The sequence below is a fragment of the Alternaria dauci genome, chromosome 10, assembly GCF_042100115.1.
Source record: "Alternaria dauci strain A2016 chromosome 10, whole genome shotgun sequence".
In the NCBI taxonomy this organism is placed as follows: Eukaryota; Fungi; Ascomycota; class Dothideomycetes; order Pleosporales; family Pleosporaceae; genus Alternaria; species Alternaria dauci.
Window position 1 is genome coordinate 1,474,470 of NC_091281.1, and position 24,038 is coordinate 1,498,507.

Consider the following 24,038-nt stretch of genomic DNA (forward strand, 5'->3'; position numbering starts at 1 on the left):
ATGAGCTCAGGGTCCGGCTGAGGCAGAATAGAAGCAACGAGCTGTCTTCGTCGCACCATGCTTCGACGCTCCACACCACCAGAGTGTCTGTTCATCTCGACAACGTTTGATGCGGCGGCATGACGAGTGAACCTCCGATTAATCCGTCTCACCGCATGATGACCGCTTCGGCAGTATACATCCACGAAATGAAATCGCCCGAAAATAAAGCAGCAAGCGGCAAACAATCTCCAAATACCTTGCTTCGGGTCCGGACAGTGGAGGAAGGACGATGCAACAATGCAACAATCAGTCCACCGTCACCTTCAACCGGTGGCGCAGTCTACGCGAGACGCAAAAGAAGCGGTGGTATGGTTGGTGCGTGTCGCGTGGGAACAACTCAACAACGAGCCAATGGTAGTCCAAACATAAAAGAAGGAATGGCCAAACAAGTGTTTGAAATCGTGTTATTCGCTATCGTGCTCGACGCTTTTTGATCGAAGAGAAAGAAAAAAAAGAAGGCTGCTGCTAAGAGCGCGACTCGCTAAATCTGAGAAATCCGCCCAGTTGTCGTGTCCGACGGGTATTGACAATAAAGAGAAAGAAAGGTGCTACGGTGAGCTGAGGTGAGTTGAGTATAAATTGGCCTCTGTGAGCCTACCAACTAATGACCGTTGAAACATCGCTCGCTGAACGAGTGCGCATATTAGACTAAGAGATAAATAGAAAGTACTGCGCCGCGCAATCAGTACATGAAAGCTTTTTGCTGCTCTATATCAATATCGAATCGACTCTTATCGGTATCGCCACTCATCGGTCGTTCCGAGAGGGGACGGTAATGGGCCGGGGCAATGGCGGTCCCGGGCCGCGTCTCATCGTTGTCCGTGAGCTTTCGGGTATCCAGCTCGACTTGGTCGAGGACAGGGGTGATTTTTTCCTTTCTTTTGCTGCTCTGCGAGTTGTTGCCGTACTTGGACCCTTGAGCCCTTGCCCGGTGGGGGAAGAGTAATGGCTTGAGCGCTGGAATACATCCGCAAATGACACCAACATTTGTTTCAACCGCGGTCCAAAGCCAGATCTGGTATCCTTCCCACGTGGAATCGTACGTCTCGAAGAGTGTGTAGTGGACCCAGTAGGCTCGGAAGCTACTCGCAACGACAATGACGCCACCAACAGAAAAGAGAACAACGAGACCGATGCGTTGACTCCACGGTAGCGAAAGCGAGAATAGCGTGGGGATCGGAAGGGCGTAAATCATAAAGTCGGTCACCACGTTGAGCACGCTTTGCACGACTAGTGGTGGTCCCTCGGGAATGCAGTCACGGTGATCGGCTTTGAGCTCCCAGTAGCTGGAGATTGGGCTGTAGTTGTCAGCACTAGAATGACTTGAAGACGTGCATATACATACATGCATTGTACCCAGAGTGCCACTAGGAAGACCACAAAGGCAGCGAATACGAGCGCGAAGGTTGCCCAGACGAGCTTACGGAAGAGCGACTTTTCTGGTGCGATGCGGAAGTACGATACGAGGATTGACATCTTGACGGTGGACGAAGCAAGGACGAATAGTGTCTGACCTGCCATGGACGCCTGACGCCGTCAATATCAGCTTGTGGTGGTACGGGTTGCACACTGTCGTACCTGTCTACCGACCATCATCTCGTGAGGTGTAAGGTCCCAAACGTGGCGATCCCAACCATAGAGTTGGGATGCCATGATGACAATCACTGTTGTGCCTGTATTGAACGTTAGATGATGGGGAATCAGCACAAGATGGACTTGCGTACCGATGCTGAAGACCATTGCCAGAATCATGAGGTAGTCGTCGTACCAGCTCTTCTTCAGCCATGCTATCCGTACCCAGAGTCTGAGAAATACAACAATCATAGCAATCGGTAATAGTGTCAACTCGACTATCATCAAAGCCGAACCTCTTGTGACCGGGTCGACGTAGTTCGGCTCGGGCCATGTCGCAAGGACCTCGGGCGGCGGGGACCTCATGGTGATGGCGTGTGTGTTTCGGAAGCCGTGAACGTATGTTGATCGGTTGGAGTATAAGACGACTGAGGAACGAGCGTCACCAGCGTCCAAAGAGCACGGGACTGGGAATGGACAGGAATATAACCATCAACTCAGGGCGAGCCAGATGTCCACTCGTCTGCTCCAGCTGCGCCGTGCACAAAGGCTCGAATACAAGCGGGGCTTGGCCATGGTTGGGACGCATGGAATGCCAAAGTACACAAAGCTCATCTGCGCAGTACCATTGGGAGCGCTTCACGGGAGCTCCGTAGCGGGTACGGAATAGTGTCGGTTTCGCCCGCAGGGGTCCAGGTACCAGCGACATCCGCAGTCTTCAGCTCGCACCGTGACTGGCACAAAAGACAAGTGAAGTGTGGATGACTGACCAGTAGCCCGGAGCTGATTGTGGAGCGTCGACGTGACCGGGTCCAGGCAACTTGTTGCTGCGGCTCATCAGTGGATAGAGCGAGATTCGACGCTTAGCCAATCGCTTTGCCCATGCCGGGGTAGCTGGACTGTAGTACCGAAGCCGGCGTCTGGACGTTTTGCCGCAGCTCAACTTGATTTGGAGGCCGCAAATTGAGCCGATACTTTGGATGACCAGCGGCGTCATCTAGACTGCCGCATTCTGTCCAGCCATGATCCCGTTTTTTTTTTCATGCCAACGCGGTTGTCGCGTGTCGTGGATGGAAGACGCAAAGGGTCCAGCGTTGAGATTTGCCTGTCGTGGCGAAGCGCCTCGGATCGCCCGCCCAGCAGCAGGGGCCACCCCCGGCCTCGTCTATCTCGACAACGAATAACCTCACCGCATCACACCTATGTGTGATCCGCCTTCGCAATGCGCGAAATGCTGCGGATGCGGGTTCTCAAGGGCGCCAGTCCCAGTCTCCGCTCTCTCGTGGCTTGCAATACTCCGCCCGCCTCTATTCCACAACACCTACTCGCCATCGATTGCTAGCCGTCTACTCCGTGGTGACGTCTCGTCTTCGGTACCACACACCCAGGCTTGGTCGTCAGCACGTTGTGTCTTGCATGTAAGAAGCCACAGTCACTGGTATCACCGTTCTAGCTTACCCTCAGGTACACACGGCTGATGGTCTCCAAACTCACGCGATCCACATTATGAGACATGTTAAGACCGGGTTTGCATACGCAGGCGCAATCGGACGCCATCCATCTGTGCCACGCAGAAGCTTCGAGTTGGAGGTACGGGTACGAAGGCCCCGATTCCACTTGTCAATTTTAGATGCCTGCTCCTGGTCTTCCAAAACCTTCTTCCTTCTTCCTTGCAAAGATCACCTTTTCCAAACCGCTTCCCCGGCCAGAATTCCCTGGCCTCTGGGACTAGCCACTGCAGTCAGCCGTTACGTACTTCCACAGTCAAGAGACTAATGCTCCTTCCGCGACTGTGCTCCACTCCTTCGAGGTATGCAGCTCATTTACCGACATGCACGCGACGCCTTGGTGTGCGTACGGCTTCCGTGCTCGCTCGTTGGCAACGGTTTTACTTCTTCAGCTCCCCAAGTATTGGCTACCAAAAAACACTTTCACAACACGGGTTTTGCTCCTATCTATCCTTATTGGCAATGCGTGGGTCCAGTGGTGTGGGGTACGGTCTCGAATTAGAGACCCGCTAACCCCAGCGGCTAAGTAACAAAGCTTCTCTTTCCCGTCTGCTCTCGGTTATCGCATACGATTGGATGCTCACACCATGTCCAAGCTGATTGATATCCGCTTTCGTTGCTCAACATATCGTCGACTCCTCGGAAGAGGGTTTCGATTGCACCATACCAGGACTAATCCAGAGCATCCCACAATCACCCCATCCTAACGGATAGGGCTCGACTGCTATACCAATGCGGAACCGCTTCCCATTGACCAGCTATTGGCCCTAGTATCACACCGTTGAAGACTACAACGTCCTCGACGAGGGGATGCCTCTCTCATCGAGGATGTGGCAGCTGAACAGGATCGCACGATGGCCAGAAGTATGTTCACTGTGCTCGCCCTGATCAAGAATTGTCATGGCCATCGGGCCAGATCGACAACGCAATCTTGGTCGGCAACCTGGCTACATCCTCATGAAATTCTCCGCAGACGGCGTCAACTTTATCGGCTCGAGATGCCCTAGCCCGTGCAATTGCCACGCGGAAGGGTATGCGAGGCCGCACGTACCTCAGCGTGCTGACTCTCTCTCTCGTCTTCGTCAAACCGCATCGTGTAGTCATTCGCTGATATCTAAGAACTTCTACGCCAGCCTATCTCGCCTCCCCTGGTTAAGCCAGTCCACCCACGTCGCCGATGATGATGAAGCCACATTCACCAGCGATATTCCATGGCGTCCTGCATCGGCAGCTGAGCACTGGTGCCGCGTTCGTTATCCGATACCCAGGTACCCACGATGACTTTCAGTTCATCACGTCGTCACGCCATCGGTAGTTGTTCCGCGTCAAGGGCATGGAGCTGATTGCCTAAAAGACTATGTTGAGCACCTTCTTAGCTTCTCGATACGTTCGGTCGAGCGGCTATATCACTCCAACAACAGACTACTCTAAGCGGTTGTCACAGTACATACTTCTGCGGCCTCATGGCTAATACTGTCGACCTCATCTGTCCGCTTAGCGTCCCCCTTTGTGATCCTACACCCTTCACAAGATCGCCAGGGAATCTCGCATACCCGTGTTGATCCAGTGTTGTGCGCTTGGTGTTGCCCCGGACGCCCCGATCACCCCGATCACACACACTTCGTCGTAAAGAAGGAATAACGCAGGCCTAAGAATAACAAACTCCCTGTGATTCGTTGCAACTGGATGACGTAGTATGTACGATCGCCGAATGAACTGCACACATACGTGATGCGTAGTTTGAAGGATATTGTTCTCTTGGCATGATCGCATCACACTTCATACCTATACTACTGTGGCGTGGTAATGATGATCAACAAAGGCTTGCGCAGAATGTGTCTCGTCTTTTTCTCGAATATTCACTCCATGTTCTTTTCGTTGTTTTTGCTACCCCAAGGTTCGGGTGCGCTGATGCCGAAAGGAAAAGGAAGTAACAGACATAAGCAAGATGTGCCACAATGGATATGCCATGAGGCAGACATGGGGAGGGTGTACGACTAACGTGACGAGCTGCTAGCCTTATCGGAAAAGGAGACTGGACGCATACCAAGTTTGTTAATGCATTTTGAATAATGTGATACCAATACAAACACAACGAAGACTAGCTAAACTACCACGTGTCTGCCTAGCAACCTCACCTACGCCCTCTTCTTGATTATGTCTGCCGCCTTCTCCGCAATCGCATACATGGTAGCCTGTAAATGCGCAGCAGGAATCATTGGAATAATACTCGCATCCACAACACTCAGTCCCTTGACCCCATAAACCAACAGCTCGTCACTAACACATCCACCAAGCTCCTCAGGCATCATACTGCACCCACCACTCGGATGCGCAAACGTCGGTTGCAGCGAGCCTGATGTAATGCCGCCCTGGATGATCTCTTCGTCGGTCTGGTATTGGGGGCCGGGCGAGGTCTCTACAGGCTTGTATTGTGCGAGTTCCTTGGACGCCCAGTGTGCGCGGTTGTATCGCGTAAGAGCTACCATGACGTCTGCGTCCACAGGGTTCTGGAACGTGTTCCATTGTACGATGGGGTAGGCGGCGGGATGTGTGTTGTTGAGCGTGATGGTTCCTCGTGAGAGGGGCTTGTTGTTGGCGATACCGGAGAAGCCCCAGGGCTGGATGACAATCTCACCTACGGCGGCGTCGGCGCCTGAGAACTGCTTCGCGAGGATGTCGCGCTGCTTCTTGAAGCCGGCGAGGAGCTTCTTGTCTTTGGCGTAACGCTCGGGGAGGAAATTGGAAGCCACTTGAGATCGCATCTTGGCTACAGTTTTCTTGAAGGCAGAGTCGAAGTGCTGTAGTGCGATAAAGACGAGGCCTTGGGCTTTTCCGACAGAGTAAGGGCCGGTACGTGACTCCAGGTACTGGTCGTAGGAGGTCTGGTTGAAGGTTGCATTAGTGTTGAGGGCACCCTGGTTCTCGGGGTTCAGATTCTGCAGATCGAAGTTCATGTAGTTAGCGATGTGGTCTTGAAAGTTGGAACCCACAGCTGGGAGGTTCTTTTTGACGGCGACACCAGCAGCTGTCAGAACGTCGCTGGGTCCAATGCCAGAGTACATGAGTAAGTGCGGCGTAAACACACCACCAGCGGCGAGAATGACCTCTTTCGCAGCAATGGCTTGGACTTGCTTGTTGGTACTCTTGGGCGTATATTTGACACCAGTGGCGGTTAGGACACCTACTCTGTTCTTTGAAAAGGTGATTTCGTCGACATGAGTGTCCGTCAGGAGCTTCAGATTCTTCCTCGATACTACGGGATCGTAGTACGCAGTGCGCGATGTGCTGCGCATAGCTGTCGCTTTGTTTATCGAGTTCGGCGACCAGTAATGCCCAACAGGCTGTGCGAAGCCTTCTTGCGGATGTGGAATATCGACGTTATCCCACGAGTGATAGAACGTCTTCATGTCCGGGAATTGGTAGTCTGGTATCGATACCTTGAGCGGTCCGTTGCCGTACGCCTTGTCGTCGTAGGTGATACCAAAATCCCTGGTAGTCTTCTTGGATGGCGCGTCGAAGTCGTTGCTCTTCATGAAATATGGCTTCAACCCCTTCCAGTCCCATCCTTTGTTCCCAAGCTGACCCCAGGCATCGTAGTCAGCATCGGCACCTCTATCAAACTGCATTCCATTCACGAAGGACCCGCCGCCGACAACATTGCCAACTGTCACCAGGAAAGTTTGGTTGCCGAGGTTCGGAACGGGTGCGCTGTATATGTCATACATGGCAGCAAGGTTGAGTCCGCCAGAGTTGCCAGGAAAGCTAGATAAGGTGCTGTTGCTGAGAGCGCCATTCTCAATGACCAAAACGGACTCTGTGGTACATCGTCGTCAGTTTTGGTGCTCGCGAGGCGACTTCCAATCGTTCAGTACTTACTCTTTGGGTCTTCGCTCAATCGGTTCGCAACAACGAGGCCTGTGGTGCCTCCACCGACAATAACATAGTCGTAGGTGGTTTGGGCTGAGGCGACTGCCAATACAGCAGCGCCCAAGAATGAAGGGACAATGAACGAATGCATCTTTAGCCAAGTACGAGGAAAACGATAGACACCGCACAAGGAAAGCCGCTCTCCAACCGGACCAATCGACGCGGATTGCGAAATTAAACGATTGACTGTGCAGAGGATAGCATGAGGCTGTCCAAGCAATACTTAAGAGTTTCTCAAGGAAAGTGGCCAAAGAAGATCCTCGCATGTGGCAAAGCCTGGGCCTTTGGTATCCATCAAGGTCCGGACGCATGTTCGTCTGCCGGCCTCGCAGAAGGATGGGCGAACAGCTCGCGTTTTCCAGCGATGGATTGGAGCGGAGGGCCGGGTCAGCACATGGTGCGTGTCAAGCATCGGAGGCAATACACCGGAGAGAACGCTGGTGGGTAATTGACGGGACGGGACATTACTAGTCATGATGATTGATAACTTGATGTACCAACGGCATGGGACTTAATCAGGGTCCACGGGTCTGTCAGGGCCGTGTCCACGCGCAACGGGCGACGGAAGCTACGAGGCGGTTCGGCGCGTGAAGGTTCAGCACTACCACTGGGCGCTGCTTCTCCAGATGCAACAATGTTCATCTTTTGTCGTGCTCAGGAGCCTCCGATAGTTGCTACGAGATTGGTGATTTTCGCGATCTTGGTATGCTGCCCAAGTGGCTGGTTCTCCACCACAGCTAATCAGGTATAGCGCTGTCGCCACCCACGCGGGCCAAATCTCACCCGAAGACTTCTGTCGAGCCGCGTCGCCAGGTACGGGAATCAACTCCATTTACAGAGGCTAACGTCCCGCTTGTCCCCTTCGCAGTGGGATATACGTGGGCCCAGAGCATTACAAAAGCAACACAATCGAGTCTTGCAGTACAGCGTGAGGTTTGAATCATCTCCTGATGACGTTCTTCTTTTCTCCTTCGATGGAAATATCTTCATACACTGAACTTTCGCTCTGTTGCCCAGACATGCTGACATCCCGTCTGCAGGATTCAGCCCCCTGCTTGAACAGGTAATTGAGCGTTGTAGTGGCTTCAATGCCGAGACGGTAGTTGCATGAGCACGGGGTTGTGGGAGGACAAGAGATTGCTATGCTCTACAAAATACCTGCTTACTTACCTAGTATTCTCGACCCGTACATGTCGTATTCCTTTCCAAGAATAATCCCGCGAATAAGGGCTAATTTTCAGAAGTCCGCATACGAAATCGCGCCGGCTCCTTGGTACGAAGGAATAGGCCGAGCTCATTCGATCCCATGCAACATAGTCCCTGAGATGACGAGAAACTGGGAAGTTGTGGGGGATTGAGTGACTGAAGTGGAGGCCTCGTACCGGCGCATTCAGGAGCCGTCCCATCTGCAAGTCCGCGTAGGCGAATTTCTTCCTATGGGATCTCGAACCATTCTGTCGGTCTTTCTTGCGATAACTACTCTGATACATGGCGGATATGAAATATTTGCCACTTGTTCCTATCTCTCGAGTACTCATCACTCACACTGCTTTATGAACGCCTTATAGTGATCTACTTTGAAAGAACTACCCATCATTTCGTAATGGCCGACTCACCTTCTACTGGAGAATGGCCCAATCGGGGGCATGAGCTTATAGTGACTGCCTCAACTATGGCCGCCCTCTCCACGTTGGTGGCGGGTTTCCGCATCGTTGTCCGAATGCAGATGAAGCCTTGGTTGGGGATGAGCGACTGGCTTATGATCGGTGGTGTAGTACGTTGGAATCGAGACAGTATAACATCAAAAGACAACTGACTTTGTACAGATTCTCAACTTCCTCGGGTGTGTGCCGTATTCCGTCCTTTGTGCAAAAGGTGGCCAAGGTCGCTTGATGGCAGATCCATGGTGGCTCGTACCAGGGAGGACATCCAAAGAACTGCACTTGATCTTCATCTCGCAGTGTTTGAATGTGTACGCCATGTTCTTGGTCAAGGCCTCGATTTGCGCATACCTCATGGCTCTGGACTTCGGCCGCAGCTACCGAATCCTCATATGGGTATCGGTAGTCGTTGTGGTGATATGCAACTTCATTATGATGTTGATACTGCACTTCGCGTATTGTCGGCCATACTACTCTCGGTGGGACTTTTCCGTACAAGGAGAGTGCTGGCCGGAAGCGGTGAGTGAGGTGACGGCGTACGTACAGATTGCGTCGAACATCTTTACAGATCTGGTAGGCAACTACATACCCCCTTTGTAGGCAAAGACTGATACACGATAGATTTATGCTGCGGCGCCGATCGTATATCTAAGGCGCGTACAGCTCAGCAAACGGACGCAGTGGGGCGTTAGCATCGTATTCCTGCTTGCACTTGTGTAAGCAACTTCTGTACCATTACTCAGATACAAGCGCTGATTTGAGAAAGTGGAACCGGTCTGTCCGTCGCGAAAACCTTCATCACGTACAAGTTCCTGCGGTCAGAGGAGATGATGTGGGACGCGATCGATTTGAGCATCTGCAGCATCAACGAGGTCTGTGTCGGCATAATCATCGCGAACCTACCACCGCTGCGTAAAACCATCCTGAATCTCTTCTCCAGAGTTCTACCTGGAAGCTACGCAACCGGCGCTGGCAATTCTCGGAAAAACAATAGCCAGTTCCACGCATCCTCTTCGCACTTCAGCTCTAGAGGACGCACGAAGCTGGATAATAAGGATGACGACGAGAGCGAGCGGCATATCTTGGAGCTTGAAGAAAGGAAGCAGGGAGTGAACATCATGAAGACAACGCAAGTGAGCGTTCAGGAGGGGAATGCGCACTCGCAGACGCCATCGCTAAATGAGCATTACCGAGATCTTGAACTCATCTGTCTCGTGTGTCGACTCGATTGGATTCGGCGGTCTAGGCATGCAGGATATCAATAGTGCGTCGCCATACCTTATACCCTTTTACTCTTGCTTATCGTATTCTTGCGACCCGTGGATTTATTTGTGGCTGGCTGGCATGTTGATGCACTGGGTATCGGACCGACACCGGAGCCCAGGCTCGTTTGGATGAGCTTTGCTTTGCTTGTTTCAAGTCAATACTGTTCAAAATGTGCGAATACCAATCATTTCCCTCCTGTGGAACAAGCAAATTATCCTATCTGTACGGAAAGGACGAAATCTCCGCTAAAGATGGGCGCTGATACTCACCTGCCGGATGGAACAAAATCTTAGGCTTATCCTGAACGACTACTTCATTTATTGCAGCTTGCGCTGCATCCACGAATAAGAACATGTCTTTGGCAAGCCCTCGCCTACTCGAGCTGATGATGGCTTAGGCGATTTTCACAGAAACGAAATCTGTGGACCACCGTCTCGATCAACGAAAAGCGAAAGGCCCAGTGTAAGAATCCAGCATCCCGTGCTCGTATCGCAGCTCCTAGATGAATCATGAGTCGGTTTTGAGTGTAATCACATTTGCAAAATTGCGACAACAGCATGGCACTAGGTAGAGCGATGTTATTTCCGGGGAGAGAAAAGTGCGGGGGTGGGACCTTCTTCACTCAGCGGATTCTCAGAACCCGCGACAATACCTACTCCGATCAGGAACCAGCACCTAGGTATGTTCCAGCCCTTCTCAATTCTTAGAGTTTGACAACGTCGATAGGTGAGTACGAGACTCTTTGTCATGTACCCATCGTACTCGCCTCGCCTCTGTATTGCTCTCCCATCTCCATCGCATATTCAACCGAGGAAATATACGACGTATTGCATGAATGTACCTCATTACCTGGAGCGCACACGCAACCAGTTAAGATCTCACAAGTCTCTGCATCTAGATCTATCGCCGTTGATTTCCAAGGTTCTACCCTGCTGCGCAGTTCCATTCTCACCAAACGCGAAACTAAGCCTCAACGCACTAGGCATTCCCCGAACATCAGTCACCTCATATGCAAAGACAACGTGCGTGCTTCTCACCTTGCGCCGCCGGATGAACGGGAATCGTGCATTCACTAGGATATGACCCTGTTCTTCACGTCGTCGGATTTTTTCCGTCGACACCATCCATGACGTACCTGTGGGCTTTCACGAAACCGATCAGGATGCATATCACCCGGCCATGAAAAAAATAGGGTCAGCTATGCTAAATTTATTAGGACTAGCTCCTAACATGTTCTAAATATATTTAGAACATGTTTAGATATATTTACCTTTACTCTTATCTATATCTATTATATTTTATAAGAATAAAGATATAGTAGATAATACTAGTATTTGTCAGGAACTGGACGCATCCGGTGCCTTCCGGTCCAGAACGGACCGAGGCAGACTTAAATACCCCTTCTTTAGCTATCGTGGCTCGATAGCGATTCGTCTCTAGTCTACCTGAGAACAATACTACTGTTCACGCTGATTATTGTGCATCCAGTATCTAACACGGCTATTGTTTGACAGTATTATCTATCTTAAAATATAAAAAATCTTTTTTTAGATAGAGATATTAAGAAAACAAGAACTTATAAAAATATCTAGAACATGTTTAGAATATATTAGGAATATATTTAGTATATTATATAATCTATACTAGGCTATACTAGCGTGCGCATAGACCCTTTTTAAGATTTAGATTACTTAATATAGCTAGGTTATAGCCGACCCCATTTTTTCTATGGCTGGGTGACATGCTGCCTCGAAACCGATTGGTGGGAATTCTTCAACACGAACGTCGCATGCTACCCCATACTCTCCACTCTGCACCCACTAAAGGAAATTATGGGGTAGCACTTCGGTAAAGTGTCATCTGGATGGCATGCAATCTACATTCCTCCCAAGTTGAGGTGCGTAGCGTACTTTTGAGCAAGGAAAGAGGTGCAGAAAAAGCCTCTACAAGGAAGAATACGCTCTAAATTAGGGCTTATTTCTTAGTTCTCTTACTTAACTAAGTAGAAACGCTACTAGTAAGGAGTATAAAGATTACTTGTAAGCTCTAGTAGGGGTATATAGTAAATAATAGAGAAGATTAGCAAAGAAAAGGTGCTACGCATCTTAACTAGGGAGGGGACTGTAGACAAGAAGAAGACTAGGGGATAAAGTTCCAAAGTATAAAGGTAACACACACCTGTCCTTCTCAAAGTCAGACAAGGCAATCCTACCGAGTCAACTTCGACTATTTAATTCTCGTCTCTTCAATTCTAACTTGACAGTGACATCAATCTCAACCCTTCACAATGCATCTCTCCACACCACTCACCTACATCTCCTTCCTCGCCACTTCCGCCTTTGCCCTCTCAAAGGCCGCAAAAGCCCCATTCTTCATCCTCGCCGGCGACTCCACCACAGCCGTACAATCTACCGGCGGCGGCGGCTGGGGCACCGGCTTCCTAACCACGACGCTCACAAGCGGCGCCTCAGGCATCAACTACGGCCGCAACGGCGCAACAACCGTCTCGTTCCGCGAAGGCGGCAACTGGGCAACCGTCCTCGCGTCCGCAAAGAACGCGTCTGAAAACTATACACCCTACATCACCATCCAATTCGGACACAACGACCAGAAGCCAGACAAGAACATTAGCGCCGCTCAGCTCACGACCAACCTCGTCGCTCTGGTCAACGAAGCGAAGAGCGCAGGCGCAACGCCCATCCTCGTCACGTCGCTGAGCCGGCGCAAGTACGGCAGCGACGGGAAAATCAAGCCCGACCTGGCCGATGTCGTGGCTGCGACGAAGAACGCGGCGGCCGAGTCGGGCGCTGCCATTATCGATTTGAATGCGGCGAGCACAAAGTATCTGAATGCGATTGGGCCGGAGAAGGCGCCTACGTATGACCTCAAGGCGGGCGATAGCACGCATTTGAATGCGGAAGGGAGTGTGGTGTTTGGCAACCTGGTGGCTATGTTGATCAAGACGGAGGTACCGGGTGTAAGCAAGTATCTCAAGCCGGTCAAGGCTGTCAAGAGTGCGCTGGAGAAGGGTGTTTACATCTTCCCCAAGGTTTAGGAAGGGGGAGGGAGGAATGGATATGGCATATCCTTGACTTTCTGTTGTACACGTGTTATGATACAATACCAATGGTTCATATTTCTCTAACCAAACGAAGCGACGTTTACTTTCCGACTTTCGATGATATACTCTCCTTGACTTCTTTGATCCCTTCTTTCGCCATGGCACCAACATCAACTGTCTTGCCGTCTACACCAGCTTTCTCCTGGATACCCTGTTGCACAGCACCACCCTCTCTGTCCAAGAAAGACGGTCTGCCCTGCCAGCCAGTCGTTCGCATATAGCCAGCAACAGCTATGCCAACAAACATGCCACCAAAATGACTAGCATGGTCCATAGTAGAGGGAGCACCCCCCTTCCTCAACGCGGTGAGCATCTCAAAAAAGACAAACGCCGCAAACAACATCTTGGGCCAAAACGTCACCTCGCTGTCCTTCAAGAAAGGAATCTTGATCTTCTCTTGATCGGTAAGGAGACAGTACAGGGCCGCGATTCCCCAGATAGCCGCAGACGCACCAACAGAGTGCGCAGCAATATCTCCGCGACCAAGGTTAGCCCAGTACAGGGAGAACAAGGTACCGACAGCGCCGGCTGAGATGTAGGTTCCCATGAAGACTCCACGGCCAACGAGGTCGCAGCATGCGGGGCCGACTAGAGCCAACGTCATCATGTTGGCGAACAGATGCTCGTATTGCACGTGACTGAAGATGTTGGTGACGCTTTGGATGGCACGGGGGTAGCCGGGGATGTGCATGAAGTAGTTTGTTAGGAAGGGCCAGAGGGGCATGATACGCCATCCTATTGCCACAACGACATTCGCGGCAAGGATCGCGCTAATGGTGGCGGTTGTTGGGCTGAGGTCTGGGAACAGGCGGTACGAGGGTGAAGGCGGGAGGTAGTAGTGTGCGAAGGCGTAGCAGGCGAGAACCGTGAGGAGGACAAAGGCGGACATGGGGTAGAGACGTTGAGCCTGTAGTGTTGTTAGCAATATGTAGAGAGGAAAAAAGAGGGAGCAGGAAAACTGACAAGAGTGGTTTGTGCCAGTAGTTCTTCTGCCGTCTTTGCATCCGTCACTTGGGCAGCCTTGTTGTATTTCTCCATTTCCTCTTTTCTCCGACTGACTTGTTCGCGGCCAAAGATATCAACATAAGCCGTCTGGCCGGGCTTCATAAGCTGTGTGCCAGTCGGTGTGCGCACATACTCTCCAGTCGCCAGCTTCTCCTCCATTTCCCTCTCCTTCTGCTCCTTCTCTTCGGCTATCCGCGTAATCTCCTCGAGTCGCTGTCTCCGTTTCTCCTCAATGTTGAGCTCAAACTGGCTCTTGCCCGCATGCAGTATACCAATCTTGCGCTCGTCGGCTTCCTGGCGCTGCCTCTCGGCCTCTTCCTTTTCCATCTGCTCTTTGAACGCGCGGGCGGGATCCTTGTATTTGGACTCGGTCTCTGGGTCGGCCAGCCAGAGCTCGTAGGCTATGCGGTTTGCCTCTCTCTCTGCCCATTCTTCTGCTGCGCGCGCTTCGTCGATGGGGTACTTCTCCCGCAGCCACTCCAGGCCCTTGAGTGCAGTGTCCCTGCTCACGTGTGTGTATTGCTTGCCCAGGTTGTCTACGCCATAGTCGGCTAGCGAGCCTGCTGTCCGTCGGTGGTGCAGTATCCGCAGAACATTGTTGCCATCGTGGGCTGATAGTCTCTTCCCAAAGATGCGTTGTATGGTCCCTTCACTGACTGGACCGTCGGGCAGAGGGCCTATCCTGACTGTGCGCTTGCGTGATTGGGGGACGCTCGGGTTCTGTGGCGTGTCTATAACTCTTGCTCGGTAGCGGGGTGTTGAGACGAAGGCACGGCATTGCGGTCGTGAGGATCGGTGGCGTTGTATGAGGGCTAGCAAGGGCGACCTCAGGGTTTGCTCTGGATGCGGTTGCGCAGTACACAGTCGCCGCGCAAGTGATGCGCACGTTGGCCGGAGGAGAGACATTGGGTGAGGTGCGCCGCCCCACGACAATCAGAACACTCAAAGTCGAGGCTGGGTATAGGCTACCTTTCCGTTGTCGTCTCACCAGCCGGGTTTGCTGGGGGCACGCAATGCATGATACGCACGTTCGTGGGGTTTGGCGCGCCACATGCATGATGCTCATCGCCAAAATGTTGCATCGGCATCTCGGAGATGCACAGACGCTCCGTCAGCCACGCCAGTCCTACAGTACAAGCTTCACATTACTGGTTTTATCTCATATGGTACATTTACAACTTGGATCCCGGATATACACTTTGACATTTTCGCAAGCTTGTATTCACACCATCTTCCATCAGCTCTCCCCGAGTGCTTTCATCTTCGCCAACACTCCCATGTTCATGCCCACGATCAGCCTGACCAACTCCCAGTCCCCGTGTTCGCCCACATGGTCCATAACAACAACGCCCGTACTGCCATCGCCGCTCTTTGCCCTCCTTATCCCCTTCTCTTCCCCTTTGTCTGTCACATCCGGGTAGCGGGGCGTTGTGTTGGGAACCTCCAGATGATGTCCCTGGCAAAGCCACTCCTCCATACCCCTGTTGACAATCTTAGAGATAGCCCCGGGCCAACAAGACTTCTTCCAGAAGTTGCTTCCAGAGAGAAAGTTGAGATACAGGGGGCCTGGCGGTACTGGGTTCGCAACATCTGTTGTTACGCCGGGAATTGGGTGGATGGCAGCAGCCGAGCGCACGAGATGGTCGTTGCAATGCTGCACCTTCGTTGGAATGATGTCCGGTACCATAACCTCGCAGAAATCTTGCAGACAAAAGGTCGGTGAAGTAGATTGCGACGGGAAGACGGCGTGAGTTGCGTTGTGCGGCCACGCTGTTGCATCTAGGCCACCATTCCTGCAATCCGGACTCGAATACGAATTCTCAATTTGCGCTACATTGTACCGCCGCACCAGAACCAGCTTGCTTCTCACAGATCCCAAGTAAGGTATCGCGTTTTCCGTATACCAGTGACGCGCATTGGGTGTGATGTACTGTTCCTCTAAAATACGAGCAAGATGTTCGTCCGTAGCACTTCCTACTCCTTCTCGTTTCAAACTTACTAGCACTGTTTCGCTAGGATGCTCTTGAAGAAAGTCGTAGCATATCTTCAAGATCGGTTCAAGATACTTCGGCCCTGTCAGACTGACTGGGAATGCACCGTGTACGAGGTAGAGGTCTTTCTTCGATGCATCTGTAGCGTGCGTTGGCTGCACCCGTATATCTAGAAATCGGATCCCGTTCTCTAGCTGTGTCTTTACATCGTGAACCTGGCAACGCACAGATGGGAGAGCTCGGTAGTGTGTGTGCGAATTGTGCGTTCCTGGGATGCTTATAGCTGACAAAGGTAGATCATCTGGCAATGTGGCCATCCAACAGGTGTAGTCCGGAAGGTGATTGACATGAATCGCGAGATGAGGCACCGGCTTCGACGGGTGGAAAAGGGCTTTGTACGTCGCTGATGAGATTCCGGACAGTGGGGTGAAAGACTGTATGGATTTCTGCGTATATGAGGGATGCGCATCAATACGATGACGTTCACCATGCGATGTCCGAATCGTAATACGAAGAGTTGGATTTGAAATAGTAGACGTACTGCTGGACTGCTCCGAGTCTGGGAATCTCAGCGTATACGACTCAAAGGGCTGCAACAGAACATCGAGATCTTGATGATTGAAGCTTTGCGCATGTCCGCTGAGCTCAGGTGATGTCGGTGTGGCCAAAGTGTTACTCTGACTGCCGAGAAAATATCCGCTTGATTTGGACTGAAGCGTGCTTGGGTCTTCAAATCGCTCAACACGCTGGATTGTGATGCTAATGGGGGTGAGATTCCGAACGGTAAGTGGCGGAATCATAATTGGTCGTCCCTAGCTCACTTTGGCTAAGATGTTTCGATGGCCTTGGTACTGCAGATTTAGGATCGAGGGCTTTCATGACACGTTGTCACACGTAGGTGCTGGCCAGCTTGAGGTGTCAATTGGAAACACTTCAGATTCGCAAATCTGGACCGACAACAGTGATTGGGGATGCACGCAGTTTGCAGTTGAAGTAGACGGCAACTCCTGTTTCGCTAAGACGTGGTTATGTGAAAGACAAAAGGTTGAGAAGTTGTCGTCAGCTAATGTGCACAGGCCGAACCAAGCGCCAAGGCCCCATATTGGGAAGGCGCGCACTCGAGGCGTGTTGTACGAGGTACAATCCGAGGCCTATCGGAGCTACGGATGGCTCGAGATCACAGATTCAAGGGTATTGCACACTATTGTCGGACTGTAAACATTATTGAATATGAAGAGCTTCGTCATCAATACCATCAACACATCATAACAACAAACATCTCGCCTTTGTCGCGAATATCAATCGAGGCCGGAGCCGTGAACTATCATTTGATTCACTATCTTGCGTATAAAACAACGCCAAAGCACCCGGACCTGCCTCTACTAGGGGTCCTCCTGGGTATCATGCAGTCAAAAGGTAAGATGTGCATGTCCAACAATGAGAAAAGTACTGGTACAATTGTTGTCTCCTCTGCACACTCGAGCAAACGCCTCTTATCCAATGCATTGCGCATACGAACGCGACGTCTGCTTGTGAAAGGTAATCCACCAACGCCGAGAAATGCAATGGTCGCTAGCAAAGAAGGTGATTCATGTTTTTGGGCACCGCACCTGTCGGGCTCTCAATAACGTGCCGCTGTGCGCTGCCGGATGATGAGGGTCGAGAATCACACCTAGTCACTGCCCCATATGCGTAAGCCATCTCCTCCTGGATCTGAACACTAGGCGTGCGGTCCTTGGTTGGAGTAAAGCTCTCCATCAATGGTCGCTTTGGTGAGTGATTGTTGCGGCCATCTGCATTGGATACAGGTTGAAACACAAAGTCTGACTTTATCTTGGTCAGCCTTGTTGGCTTTCTGGGAGTAGACGGGGCCCGCCGCTTCTCGACATGAATCACGTCGCTGATGTTTTCATTCGGATCCAGTTTGGTTGACGAGTTGAACTTTGACTCGATGATGGTGAGGGCCGGATCAGATCCTTTGGCCTGAGGCTTGCCCGCAGCTTTGCCTGCAGGTTTGGCACCGCCCTTGGTAGCCTTGAAGACATTGTTGATGGCGGGAGCCTCTTTCTTGGACTCCTTCTTCGTCTTGCTCTTGGTCGCTGTTGCTGCCTTCTTTGGCTGTGCCTTCGGCTTCCTTGCGGGTGCTTTGGCTGCAACTTTGCCGAACAAATCCATCTGCGCATCTGCCTTCCTCTTTGTGCCCCTCTTCGAGGGCGTATCTGGCTCCTCCTTGTTAAATGAGAGTGGTAGCATACGTGGACTTTGTCCAGGTGTGAGCTGTCCTGCATTGCGGAGTACACCAGGTTTTCGGGGAGTGCCAATGATGACCTCTGCTCTTTGCTTCTCTTTGATCTTGCTTAGATCCTCGTCCGTAACTGTCTTATAGTGCATGGGGTCGTCCCATCGCCGCATGTTGGCATGACGTGCGACCTCATCACAGGGTCCTTTCACTACGAGATCCCACTTGTCCTCAAGATCTTTGCCCATTGGCTCAGGGTCGTTGTTCAACCATACTGTGACGCCGTCCTTTCGATCGCGAACAATGTTGCACATCTCGCGAGCTATGCGCCGCACACCAGGCACCTTCAACGTGGTGCCAGCCACAATAACAGCGTCTGGTCTCATGCGCATGTCATAGGACGCACATGAACCGATGGACTCGTCATCCGGGTTGTGTTCGTTGTAGAGGACCATTCGAGGACGCAGACGACCAATACCGTGGCTTCGCTTGTCTGCGAACTGACGAAGTTCATCGTTCTCCACACAGCTCGGGCAGGGTGGCGGGCTGGGTCCCTTGAACTGCTCGGCGTCAAAATCGGTTACTTCCTGGCACTTGGAGCACACCATGTAGTCTAGACCACCATGCACCTGAACAGTCTTGGGCCAAGGCCCCTTCTTAGGCAAGGGAACCTGTGTGCTTAGAGGTGGTAGGGAAGTGTCTATGCCGTCGACATTCTGGGTGTAAAGTCGCATCAGGCGTCCTTCTTGAGCTAGGGTCGCGAGAAGATGGTGGAAGGCGGTGGGCTCTGCAGCTTTTGTGTGCTGGGATAGTGTGCGCACCATGTCGTGAAATGTCGACGTGGACGTGTCATCCTGGTACACGGACGCATCGAAAAGGTCCTTGCCAGAGGACTTGAGCTTGTGCTCCTTCTTGAGAGTGTTGAACAAGCCCGAAGCGGATCGGAAGTCAGGGATACCAGCGGAAACCGAGATGCCTGCACCTGCTATAACCACAATCTTGCGCTTTTTGTGCAAGACACTCAGCAAGCGCTGCAGCTGTGGTAGCTCGTCTTCTTCCACAGTAGACCCTGAGAGGTCCAGGTACTCTGCCGTACGCTCCTTGGGCTCTGCCGTCTTCCTCCTCTTTGCTGGGCGCGGGTTATCGTCGTTGCTGGAAGGCGGAGAAGGCATGTCTTCTGGTGCGGGTGAGGTCTTGGCGGACGAGCGTCGCGAGGAGGACGGGGACATGTATGCGCGACGCTGAGCGAAGGATTTGCTAAGCTCAGGCGGCGGAGTGGGTGACCGAGAAAGAATAGAGAGATCCGAATCCAAGATCTCGGTCAAGGGCGAGCTTGGCTCGTTGTTTAGCGTGATGCCGGCCATTGTGAAGGCGCGCGGGGTGCACAACAATAGGCAGCGGCAGCCGTCTTGTGAGGAAGGCTCAACGGTGAACGCAAAGCGCCTTGCTTCAGGGACACGACGCGTCTGTGTTACAGGACTGCGTGCAGCTTGGCGAGCGTGGTCGAATTGCGCATCAAATTTGGTCTGTTGATGCCAGGTGTGCCGTGTGCTGAGAATATGCGTGAATCGTGGTGTGTGTGCGTGGTGGTGGTGGTGTGTGAAGAACGTGGGCTGGGGGGCTGTCGGTCGTCGCTGCCGTCGCTGCCGTTTGGATCCCCGTGGAGGAAATCCGTCAGATGGAAAAGACGCGCTAGGTCATTGTGAAACTCGGAGAAGGCGCGGCAACGATAGGGCAGGCGCGCGTCCGGGGTAGACGCGTCTGTGGGTGGTGGTGAAGGGGTGGGTGGGAGAGGTAAAGAGGTTTGGCGGTGGATGCGATGACGGGCGAACGCTGGTTGACCTGGACAACCATGGGCGCCGGGTAGTCACGCCAAGAAAAGAACCTAAACACTCGACATGTTTACGCTTGCGGAAATGTCTGTGCTTGACCGAGCATTGCGCTGTCCGATCGGCAGAATTGTCATGTAGACACTCAGGAGTGTTGTGCCGAAGCCGTAAACATGGAGCACAAAGGCGGGCTTCAGCAAGTCTCCATCCGTCATGCTTCCATTCGGACGGCACGGTATCATGCTCTGCCCAGGTACCGTGACAGCCACAGCGCATGCGACCCCTCCCAGGCTCTGAGCGATCGGCGCAATGCGCTTATTACACCGTGACCATCCTGACATCGCATAGCGGTTGCGAGCGCCTCGCACCATGTTCTGGGCTCTTGCGGTAATCTTGGCCCGCATTCTGACCATGGTGACGGCTCGAGATGACGATTGTGTGCGAACCCTCTTACCAACAGCACACCAGATGGGACCGCGCTAGCCAGCGTTAGCTCATCGCTTACTGCCGCGAGCTGATCCCAGACAACTGGAGCGCAGCCTCATCAACCTCTGAGACTCTGCGCCTCTGTTCGCATTCTTGCATTTTTGTTTCTCCTTTCCTTGTAGTCTCTGTGATACCCGGCGACTTGCTCGTCACCACCTTCGCGTTCCGTCTAGTACGGCCTTGTTTGCCAAGCTCCTTCCCATCTCTTGTTTTCTCACCAACATGGACGGTGCAAGCTACAACATGGACGTGGATGATCTCTTCGGAGACTCGGAGCATGTCAACATACAGACCATCAACACAACGCCCCCAGTAAAAGGCTTCGACGGCCGACTCGACGAGCTTGCGTCTAGCGGCTGTTGCCAGTAAGTGAGCTGGGGCGAGTCTACTGCCTTCACTAACAGGTGATAGAAAGATATCCTGGTCCAAGAATGGCTGCGTCGCGTACATAAATCCAGACGGCTACTCTGTCAACCTGAAGATTTTCTCACGCGACCCTGAATCTGGCAAATGGCACCTCGGAAAAAGCGTCCCTCTCGAGCTACCGCAAGGCCGCGATGTCTTCCCTCTAACCCATTTGTCATGGAGTCACCTAGGCAACGACCTCGCTGTCACGGACGAGGCAGGTCGGGTCATGGTCTTCTCATGCGCCATGGCCTTGGACCGCATGCATTTCACCAGAGCCGAAGTAGCTCAGCCAGAGTCTGAAATAGATGCTGTCGTTGGGATGCACTGGCTGGCCATCCTACCCTATGCACAGAAGGCAAGACTTCCCAGGCATTCGGCAGTGTAATTCTAACATGTACCCAGAACCTCATCGCCTGGTCAGCTGCACGAGAAGGAGGCAAATGGAGATGGAACATTAAACAACACATGTTCAACAACGCACATCATCCCATAGACGGAAAAGCGTCCTTTATCTATCTGAAGAGACATGGCGAACTTAGGCTTCGCTTCCAGCAGATTGACAACCACTGGCAGGAGGTGTCTGCCCAGCTTGGGCCCATGATCTCTACCAAGGAGTCATTCACCCATGCGGCATTTGCGTCCAACAATGGTAAGTGTCAATTCAACCGCTGACACTACCAAACTAACTCGGGGCAGACAATACCCTTCTGTTGGCAGCCTACGATGTCAAAAGACGGCTACACTTGTACCGAGTCGAGACAGTCTGGAATGTGCCGACAGACAAGCGCAGCCAGAATGCAGGACCCTTCGAGAAGCCGTCAATCCAGGTCTCATTGATTGCTTTGGAAGACGACTGCAATCCTATCGACCTCGTGAATGACGATTTGAGCAGCGGGGCAGCATCAAGAGGCGCTGCTGCTGCCCAACTTACACATCTCAATTTTCTTCCAGTCACGCCCGAACAAGACGACGGCTCAATTCCCACCATCCAAGCTATATTTTGCAAGCCACCAAATCCCATATCATACGACCTCAACGCGCACGAGACCCGCTACAGTATCATTGTCAAATGGGAAGTGCATCAAGAGCAACACAGTCAACTGCATTCTAGCCTCGATCAGGTAACGTCAAAGAAGAAGAGTGTAAGCTCAATACCTGCGCAAAACACTTTCCTCCTGAAGAGAATGCCTGACTTCTCCCTGCATTCCGTCGTCTTGGACTTTTATCCGATATGGTATAACATGCTCCTGGCGTTCGCCTATAGTGATGGGTCTATCGAGTTCAGGAAGCGATCCACCATGGAAGTGGTCATGCCAGATGATGACACCAATACTGTAACCTCGCTATTGCAAGCTGGTTTTGTCTTCCAACATACAGAACCTTCGTTACACGTTGCATTGTCACCCAATCACTGCATGGCGGTATGCATGCAGTTGGACGGCAACCCAAAGCTGCGCTCCATGGAATACACTCATGGTACCCTCTCATCAGATGATGATGACCCACGGCATTCCGCCGCACTCGCAGCACTTATTCTACAATCCTCCTCGGCAGCGAACCAATACTATTCTAGCGACGACATCTTCGCTGTCATCAGCTCCATTAGCGAAAAGCGCAAGCATGATTTCGTCAACCTCCTCTTCGAAGGACTCCAAGTTAACATTGATTGTGGTGTGGACGACACTTCTAGCAACCACTTCCTCCTCCTCGGTCGCGGTCCCTTTTTCGTTAAGACGCTTTCGGCCATGAACCTTCTTGGTCTTCAAGGCACCGTCGAACGTTCCCTGAGCAGCAAGATGGCCTGGCAGATTATCAACATCAGGTTCGTCACGCAAACCCTGACGACCATCTTCCGCCTGCATGGCGACACATCAAAGAACAACCTCAAGCCTGAAGGTGTACCACAAATGATCGGAACAAGCAGATGGGCCATGCACTTCATGGCATACATCTTCGACGAGCTCTTCACCATTGGCCGCGCGATATCCGACCTCCCTGCCACCACCGAGCTCACACGCTCCGTTCTCGAAGCCAAAATCCACGAGCTCAATAAACCCGCCCTCCTGCTCCTCCTCTCTGCCTTCCCCCGCGCCATGATGAAACTCTGGGCACAGCCCATCCAATGGGTAAAGCGCAGCGCAGCAGCCTATACCCGGACCCCGCCAGAAGGCAGCCCTCCCGGGCCGCCCCAGCCCCCAGAAGCCAAAAAACTATATACTCCCCTCGAACAAGCCGTGACCGAAGTACCCTTTGAATACCGCTGGTTCGAAGTGCTCATCAGCGAAACCCAGAACCACGTCCGCGGCATCTACAAACAGCGCAACCTAACCGACATGCAACGCAACAGCATCGAGCGAGAACTCCTGCTAGGAAAGATACCCGACATCCTCTTCCCTGCAGCGAAACGCCTCGTTACTGATACTCTCTGGAACAGCAACCAGCAAAACGGCTGTCTAGCTGACAAGATCGATATGGGAAGACTCATGTTCTTCGATACAACGTGGCTTGGTTTCCAAGACAGCAAGCGTGCGAGGGCGTGGCATGATCAGCACGTTGTAGATGTGTGTCAGAAGATGATTATTAGGGGGACGGGGACTTGGGTTCACCCGGTGGGGGGTGCGACGGGTGGGGGCAACCGTGGGAGGAGCGACAGTACTAATAGTGCTGCTGGAGCGAACGGGGATGCAGCGGGTGGAGAAAAGAAGAGGAGGAATCTGCTCAGACAGTGTACGAGGTGCGGTGCTTGTATGGAGGATGTTGTGCCTGGGTTGCCGGGGTATACTGCGGCACACTACCAGTACTTGCTGGGCGTGAGCAAGCATTGCATCTGTGGGAATAGCTGGATGCTTGTTGAGACCAAGGGCAAGGCGAAATAGTTGGCTTTCCGAAGAGCTATATTAGTAGAACACGGATGTCGGCTAGGAATATTTCTTAGCTCCTCATAATAAAGATATTAATACTCAGGATCACAGCATGATGT

The 24,038-nt window shown here is 52.3% G+C and overlaps 7 protein-coding genes across 7 annotated transcripts; 3 read left to right on the plus strand and 4 right to left on the minus strand.

The window, feature by feature from the left end:
- Nucleotides 1-724: 724 nt before the first annotated feature.
- On the minus strand, nt 725-1,980 carry ACET3X_009898 (uncharacterized protein; the record flags this gene model as incomplete). The annotated part of the gene is made up of 4 exons (XM_069456063.1): nt 725-1,340; nt 1,388-1,569; nt 1,621-1,715; nt 1,767-1,980. The coding sequence occupies 4 exons, from the start codon at nt 1,978-1,980 to the stop codon at nt 725-727; spliced, it is 1,107 nt and encodes a 368-aa protein (XP_069302731.1).
- A 3,280-nt stretch (nt 1,981-5,260) lies between these two features.
- Nucleotides 5,261-7,143, minus strand: ACET3X_009899 (uncharacterized protein; the record flags this gene model as incomplete). The annotated part of the gene is made up of 2 exons (XM_069456066.1): nt 5,261-6,939; nt 7,002-7,143. The coding sequence occupies 2 exons, from the start codon at nt 7,141-7,143 to the stop codon at nt 5,261-5,263; spliced, it is 1,821 nt and encodes a 606-aa protein (XP_069302732.1).
- Nucleotides 7,144-8,655: 1,512 nt separating this feature from the next.
- On the plus strand, nt 8,656-9,978 carry ACET3X_009900 (uncharacterized protein; the record flags this gene model as incomplete). The annotated part of the gene is made up of 4 exons (XM_069456067.1): nt 8,656-8,826; nt 8,879-9,286; nt 9,335-9,429; nt 9,480-9,978. 4 exons carry the CDS (start codon nt 8,656-8,658, stop codon nt 9,976-9,978), a joined length of 1,173 nt encoding a protein of 390 aa, XP_069302733.1.
- A 2,288-nt stretch (nt 9,979-12,266) lies between these two features.
- ACET3X_009901 (uncharacterized protein) lies at nt 12,267-13,034 on the plus strand (the record flags this gene model as incomplete). The annotated part of the gene is made up of 1 exon (XM_069456068.1): nt 12,267-13,034. One exon carries the CDS (start codon nt 12,267-12,269, stop codon nt 13,032-13,034), a length of 768 nt encoding a protein of 255 aa, XP_069302734.1.
- A 106-nt stretch (nt 13,035-13,140) lies between these two features.
- ACET3X_009902 (uncharacterized protein) lies at nt 13,141-14,883 on the minus strand (the record flags this gene model as incomplete). The annotated part of the gene is made up of 3 exons (XM_069456069.1): nt 13,141-14,007; nt 14,064-14,716; nt 14,763-14,883. 3 exons carry the CDS (start codon nt 14,881-14,883, stop codon nt 13,141-13,143), a joined length of 1,641 nt encoding a protein of 546 aa, XP_069302735.1.
- A 2,545-nt stretch (nt 14,884-17,428) lies between these two features.
- Nucleotides 17,429-20,121, minus strand: ACET3X_009903 (uncharacterized protein). Its single transcript, XM_069456070.1, has one exon. The coding sequence runs from the start codon at nt 19,697-19,699 to the stop codon at nt 17,669-17,671; it is 2,031 nt and encodes a 676-aa protein (XP_069302736.1). The 5' UTR covers nt 19,700-20,121; the 3' UTR covers nt 17,429-17,668.
- Nucleotides 20,122-20,872: 751 nt separating this feature from the next.
- On the plus strand, nt 20,873-23,934 carry ACET3X_009904 (uncharacterized protein; the record flags this gene model as incomplete). Its single annotated transcript, XM_069456071.1, has 4 exons — nt 20,873-21,015; nt 21,062-21,413; nt 21,461-21,707; nt 21,755-23,934. 4 exons carry the CDS (start codon nt 20,873-20,875, stop codon nt 23,932-23,934), a joined length of 2,922 nt encoding a protein of 973 aa, XP_069302737.1.
- Between the last annotated feature and the right edge of the window lie 104 nt (nt 23,935-24,038).

Excerpts from the sequence above, each read along its gene's own strand:
- ACET3X_009903 (XM_069456070.1), bottom strand. The coding sequence starts at position 19,699 with ATGGCCGGCATCACGCTAAACAACGAGCCAAGCTCGCCCTTGACCGAG.